The following is a 7,062-nucleotide window of genomic DNA, read 5'->3' on the forward strand; positions in this document are numbered from 1 at the left end:
AAGACGAACTCCCAACTCTTGAGCCACGATCGCCCCGTAAAAGTAAAGTAAAGCAGACACATGAACCAGTTCAAATTATTCCAAATTTCTTTTAATAAATAGAGCACATGTTTTTAGAATCATGTTCACACTAAAAAGGGTCAAAAGAGCTCATCGTTATATCATTTTCCTTAGTAAGAACAAGGCAGGCACTTTAACCAGCTTATGGTGAACGGGGAACAACAGGAAGGAGGGCCGTGTGCGTGCACTCGCGCACACGTGTTTAAAAAAACTCAGTAAACAACATATATGTTTCATCACTGTAAATAATATCATCATAGAAACTAAAAGCACATCGAAACCGAAGAAAAAGAAACACCCACAACCAGAGCTCGCAGCCGGACGCCGAGAGGAACGAAAACCTGCCGCCGAGTGTTAGAGTCTCATTTACACGTCCAGTTTGGTTTCACGTCCCCACATCTTACAGCCAAAGACTGAAACAAATACGTCATCAGTTAGAAAGCAGTACAGCGGCGCGGATGTGCAGTGAGGGAGAGGACAGAAGCAACAGTCTGAACACAGCTTCAGCCAGACTCATTTTCTCTTTTGGATTTTAAAAAAATATCATAAATCTGGAAATGTGGCAAAGCAGCAACTGGACCGCAGATGGAAGGTTTCGGCTTTATTAATAAGAAATTAAATTCACTGCTGAAACTGGACAGAGCTGAGATAAAGAGCGCTGTGCGATCTCACTAATTACAGCCGCTGCAGTTTCAACAGCCGAGCACGTTTTCAGTCCTGACGCCAGAGCAAAGATTCCCAACCGCAGGATTCAGAGGCGTAAACGTCTGAAGACTTAAACTCTGTGGACGCACAAAAGTCGACAAAGCCTCGGGTGCTTCAGGGTTATTTAGTAATCATGGTTGAATTTTAGGCTCATGTGCAAGTCTGAGGATCAGATAACATGAACAGGAATCAAAGTAAGAGGCACCGATTCACATCAAGCCATCTCAAGGCGCTTTAAGATAAAACCCAGACGATCAAACAATCCCCTACAAGCAAATAAACGGAGAGAAACTCGTCTTTGAACAGCTGGAGGCCTCCAACAGAGCCAGGAGAAGGACTTGACCTTGGATAAAAACAAAGGACAGCAGAAGCTTTCTGTTAAAGCCCATCTTAGATTTTCCACCTCCTTGATCAGGCTTCACTCGCTTAAAACAGGCCAGAGCGACGCGTTTTACCACCAGAGGCGCTTTTCTTTCTTTCAAAGCTGCGCTGGAGTCTTGCTGATGTTTGGAGCACCTTGGCGGCTACTTAGCAAGCTAACTGGTAACGTGCTGGTGCTGAGAGACAAATAAAAAAGCTTGCTGGTTTGGAGATACCAGTTAGCATGCTGGAAAGAAGAAGTAACCTCACAGACGTTAGCAGTGTTCTCGAAGGACGGTGATGAGAAACGGAAATAAACCTTCACTCACTGCAGCTTTCAAAGAAACTTCTTTGGTTAAATAAGCGCTTAAAAAAGGAGGTGGAAACGCTGCAAACAGAGGTCACGACACACTTGACAAACGGAAGTTCCATCATAGCCTAATTTTACCGGTTATTTGAATTCTTATTACAGTCATTCCGAAAGTGTGCGCCCCCTGGTGGACTCCAGAGGTACTACAGTATGTACAGTCACATATTAATAGAAACGTATTTCTTTATATAACAAGTGATTTAAAACTGCTAATATGACATGGTCAGTTAGTGATATCACTCATTACTCTGACCTGAATTTACTGCTCGGTGCTGAAGTTTCACACATTGGAGCCAATTTATTTATTTTTTTTATTAAATATAATTTTTAAGCAAATACATCACTTGTATTTAGATTTTTGGTGAAGATTTAAGATCGGGCGTGCTCCGTGTGAGTTTCCCGTCTTTAAACGGGCTGCAGCACACTTCACTTTGGGAATGCCTGCTTCATTAAAGAGCTTTAAATCTTCCAAAGCAAACATGAAGCACATGACTGTCTTTCATCGCAGAGGCTCTAAAGCACTGTAGTCGCGGTGACCAAATATGAAGTAAATGAACTAAAGCTGGAAGCTTAATCAAATCTATCGGGGGAGGCTTCTGCAGAGGCGTATTTCCTCTATTTTCCTTCAGACAAACAGCTATTATTTTATTCTCAAGGCTAGGCCGTCCTTCTGCATTTCAGGGATCAGAAGCCACCCAAAGTTTCTCAATGCGGGACTTTCCCTGCAGCAGGATCACCCGTGGCGGACACAGATGCCTGCATGACCCTGCTGCGTGACTTGTGTTCAGTGCTGTCTTATGAAAGAGACAGACCAGCATCTTTTCTAATCTAAGAAAATGACACATTTTTCCATCACTGACGACGGGAAATATTCAGTAAGCGTGACCTCTGGAAACCTGCTCATGAAAGCTGGCCGCTCAGCGACCTCTGCTCAGTGAATCTGGACCTCGAGCTTCTCTGCGCGAGTTTAAAATGAAAAACACCGAGATGTGGGATTAGTCAGTCTCTCAGTCAGTCTTCCATGCTGCTGGAAGCAAACACACAAACTTTGGTGCATCACAGGAAGTGAGAGTCGCGGCGCCGCTGAAACGTGTAACAGCAAGCCTGGAGTGACAGACTGTAGGATACAAGGGAAGACAAGGAGAAGGGAAAACAGCAGAGGAAGTCCCATCCCAAAAAAACAAAACAAAGAACTGGTCCCAGGAGGTTCAGCAGGACACGCAGAGTCTGACAGTGTGCACAAGTGTGTGTGTGTGTGTGTGTGTGTGTGTCCATTAGAGTTTGTCAGAACAGGGTTATGTGCACATCTTTATCCTCAGCCAGGAGGAGCTGGGACCCGGAGACGCCGCTGGGGCTTCCCCACGCCGGTTTGTCCTCCTCTTTCACTTTGAAGGCTGCAGCGTCTCCTGCAGGGACAGGCGGGAGCGCGCCGGGGGAAGGGGCACCATCACGGACTGGACCCCGCTCAGCCTCCAGGGGAGGAGGCCCAGGAAGTTGTCCCGATGGCGCGTGTCCAGAGCGAGGCTGAGCACTCTCTGGGGACTGCGAGTCTTGGGGTTCCTTATCGACTGGGAGGTAGAAGGTGGAGGTGGGAGGGGAGTGGTCACTGTGCTCCTGAGGAGACGGAGGGAAGAGAAGGAGGAGGTGAGGCAGAAGCGGTGACTATGAATGACAGATGGAGAGATGGATGGATGGAGGGCTCGGTGGGTGGATGGATGGATGAGTGTGTGATGGAGATGGAGAAGAGGAAACGCTGTCAGAGTCATTCAGGCCCGAGCTTCTCATCAAGCTGCAGCTCAGCCACATTATTTTTCTTCCTCTACAGAAAACTGAAAGTCTAAACTGAAACTTTGCTGCTAAAAACTTGACGTTTCCTACATTTTCTTCAAAACAGCATTAAAACTAAAACTCCATGTCTTTGTGTGAGCACATGTCCTCGTCAGCTCCCTGGATTAAAGTAGACTAAACTCCTGAAACTGCTCTGGAAAGTATTGACATTAGACTCCTTGTGTTGGCTCAGGAAAATGTAAAGCTCGAGTCACAGAATCAGTGGAAACGTGGAGCTTACAGCCAATTTAATCGGAAACATCCGGATCAGGCTCTGTGAAACGAAAGCTGCTCGCTTGATATTAAAGATGCTCATCAGTCATCACCATCTTCTAATCCTTATTTTAGATTAGAATCAGACCTGATTGATCAGCCTGCATATTTAGGGTTCCCATTAAATGCACAATAATCCTTATCGCTAGGCAAAAGTAGCAGACAGACAAGTGGCAGCAAAAGCAAAGAAGCTTCCTCAGTGTTATAATAATAATATTAGTTGTTATTAGGCAGTGCTTGGACAGTAAGCTTTCAGGGAGGGTGCAATGAACACTGCAAAAGATGATGATTAGTTACTCTGGCAAGGACAGCTTACAGAGCTGAAGCCAAGGACGTTCTGTTTGATGATTTAACAGCACGGGCAGCCACATTAAAGCACCGTGACCTTCTTTTGCCACTTTAATGGAGAGAGGGGGTTCTAAACACTACAGTACCCACAATCCTCCAGCTGGCTAACCTGCTCTCAATGGACAAACAGTTACACACGAGTGAAATGCTGTGAGTTTAAACAAGGCTTCATGCAGATACAAGCAACACGTACGAATGGGTGGCGCCGCAGCCGCCAGGGAGCAGGGCGGGATCAAGCAGCAGGTGCTAAGAAGCTGAGGCATCGGGGCTTGGTGATTGGACGATGAGCAGCAGCAGGCGGAGGAGGAGGGACAGGAAGAAGGCGGCGGTGGGGCTCATTTGGGGAAGGTTAGTACGTCACTGTCACACCTTACTCTCTGTAAGGCAAACGCGCACACACACACACACACACACACACACACACACACACACACACACACACACACACACACACGGAGGAAAAACAGAAAGACAAAGTGTTAGCGGGATAAAAAAGAGAGACTCGGGATGAGTTAGGCTCTTTGTGGAGTCCTGCTGGGAGTCGGGAACGCTGTAAATCTGAATCAGGAGTGAAGAATGAAACAATGTGAAACCCTCAGAGATGATGGTGCAGGTGGTGCAGGATGATGTTCATGAGCGGGTGGAGCTGGAGTTTCTGCCTACACGAGAGCGTGTTGGATCAATAAAAGAAAGAGAGACGAGCTGTGATGTGAGAGGATGGACGTGTTAATCCAAGGCAGTCGATGGAGGACCAGAGAGAAAAGTCAACGTGTTACGAGGAGGACGCTGCAAAACAGTTTACGAAGAAATCGTCAGTGTCGATGTGGAGGAAGCATCTCAGCCTGTGAGCTGCAGTTAAAGGTCAAAGGTCAGCTGATCAACTCAATTTCAGAGTTTTCCAGCTGCATCAAGCTGAGGGCAGCACGACTGTGACTGGACAACACTGTGGCACAAACCCATCCACAGGATATAAATATGTAAGGAAGACTGGAAATAATCTGATCATCTAGGTTGTTAATTTTTTATCATGAGTTTAAGTTCAGTCTCATCTGGATGTGACTCATTCAGAAGGTCTGAAATGAAGCATCAAACCCAAAAACCCTGAATTATTCCATAAAGTGTCTTCTTCATGAACAAAATGCATTTCAATGAAGGCAGAAAGAAAATCTGAACTTTCACTATTTAGAGCCTTGAGTCACAAAGTGCAGGCTGTCACCCCCTGGTGGGCTTTAAAGGTACTGCACAAGGGTCTACATGGGTCATTTCCAATAAATTCAACTTTTCTTTATAAATTCAATTAAGTATTTAATTAGATTCAGATACCATAATCCTGTAGAATAAATCTTAAACATTTAGATTTGAACAAATGAAACAAGGCTATGGATTTAAAATCCCTTTTTTATTACTGTCCTTACTTTTTCTGACCTGTTTTTGATACTGAACTAGTCTTATATCTTTTCATTAGCTGAAAAGAACTTAAATCAACAGAAGATCTGAATAAATCACATAAACAGGAAGGAAATACTTGATTTTTATGCTTCTGTGATAATCAGAGTTCTGACTAAAGGTTTGGGTGAGATCCAGGCATGAACTGTAAACTCTCAAACTCTGAATGTTTCTGAGATTCATCCAAACGCACAAACTATCCAGCTGCACGTGCTGCAGGCTCCAGATGTGGCTACAAAGACCTGCTGCTTGAGCAACAGCTGGAGTGACTGTTCAGCCTGGCTGTAGCTTTAGGATGGATGAACACTACAGCGTCGACGCACAGAGAGCTCAGAGTGAGGAAGGACCACAACGCGTCTGTTGTGGAGCGCAGGGTGAAGGCTCGGTGAGGGGGAAGCTGTGGTGAATGGGTCGGGGTGCAGGGTTGGGGGTAAAGGGCACGGGGGTCACATACGTGCTGCATTCACCGCTGCAGAATGGCGTATACCTCTGTATACAAGGACTGGACAGCCTTCTGGCCTGACGGATCTGAAAACAACAGTTTACAGCACAACTCAGTTACAGCGCGGAAGAGAGCTCCTATTCAAGCGAAGCCACACATCCATCCACCCACACATCCACCTGTCCATCTGTCCATCCACCCATCTATCCATCTATCCCTCCATCCATCCACCCATCCATCATCCACACCTTACACAGACAGAAACCAGCCAACCTGCTTTTATTTCTTGTGACAAACATCTGTGTGAGGTGTGATCCAGACAGTCTGAGGACAGCTCAATTAAAAGTTGCTAATCCCCCTTCAGGGTCATGGTTACTGGAAGTTTAGGGCCAGTGAAAAGAGTGAGGGGTCTTTTGGAATTTTTTCCCAGAATTCTGAGAAAGAAATCCCCAAATTCCCCCATTTTTTTCAGCAGCTGTAATCCTCTGCCAGGCAGGTTCACACAGCTCCCAGCTCTGCTGCTGTTTGTGAAATCTGTGCTCGGACGTCCCGTTCTGAACACTTGCACTGTGCAATCGGTGATTCACCATCAGTCATGGACTTCTGCTTTGGTCGGCCTGAATTTCCTCTGAGGGGGGGGACCTCTGACTACAGCTGAGCAGTTTTCACTTGGAGTTAATAGTTTCCAAACTTAGTTATAGCTTCAGGCGAGGAGCGTTACCGGGAGAATGGCAGGTTTTTATAAGGTCTGATACACTGGAGCAGCAATCACAGATGCACAAGTACAAGAGGACATGACGGGACTTTCACAGAGATATAAGATAACAGCTGTCCAGAGGTGCTTGTTGTCTAAGCTGTCTGTGGTCTGCTTCTTCCACCAGTTACAAGGGTAAAGATAACAATGTTGTTTTGTATCAGAAACCTTTAAAATGTCTGAAATCGACGTCTTTTAGAGCTTTTCCATAAACTGGTTTGTTTTTCTCTTACAAACCAGTTTGATTTCCACTCCAGCTGTCCTCACTGGCAGAATCACCACTCCTCTTCATGTCAGTCTGGCGTCTGGGTCTCATGTGAAACAATATTTCAGGTTTTGAACAAACTGTATCTGGTTAATATTACAAGTTAAAATCAAAACTGGCTCTGAGTCAAAAAAGCCTCCTTTGCTACAAAACAAGGAGGTGTCCTTTAAATCCTTCCAGGAGTTCACCGCTGCGTCAAGTTAAAAGACTTT

At 45.6% G+C, this 7,062-nt stretch overlaps 1 protein-coding gene across 6 annotated transcripts in view; it reads right to left on the reverse strand.

Moving 5' to 3' along the window:
• The window catches only part of plekha1b (pleckstrin homology domain containing, family A (phosphoinositide binding specific) member 1b), a 34,378-nt gene that overhangs the window by 10,138 nt on the left and 17,178 nt on the right, over positions 1-7,062 (reverse strand). For 3 of the 6 annotated variants that reach the window (XM_005743388.2, XM_005743387.2, XM_005743386.2), the window contains exon 12: positions 70-3,109. In XM_005743388.2, coding sequence (XP_005743445.1) covers positions 2,780-3,109 — 330 coding nt within the window. In that variant the 3' untranslated portion in view covers positions 70-2,779. Of the gene's footprint in view, positions 1-69; positions 3,110-4,136; positions 4,321-5,843; positions 5,918-7,062 lie in introns of those variants that run through there. The other 3 variants (XM_005743389.2, XR_001290503.1, XM_013913423.1) reach the window with 3 other exon arrangements.

The sequence above is a fragment of the Pundamilia nyererei genome, unplaced genomic scaffold (assembly GCF_000239375.1).
Source record: "Pundamilia nyererei isolate P.nyererei 1_Seehausen unplaced genomic scaffold, PunNye1.0 scaffold00131, whole genome shotgun sequence".
NCBI lineage: Eukaryota > Metazoa > Chordata > Actinopteri > Cichliformes > Cichlidae > Pundamilia > Pundamilia nyererei.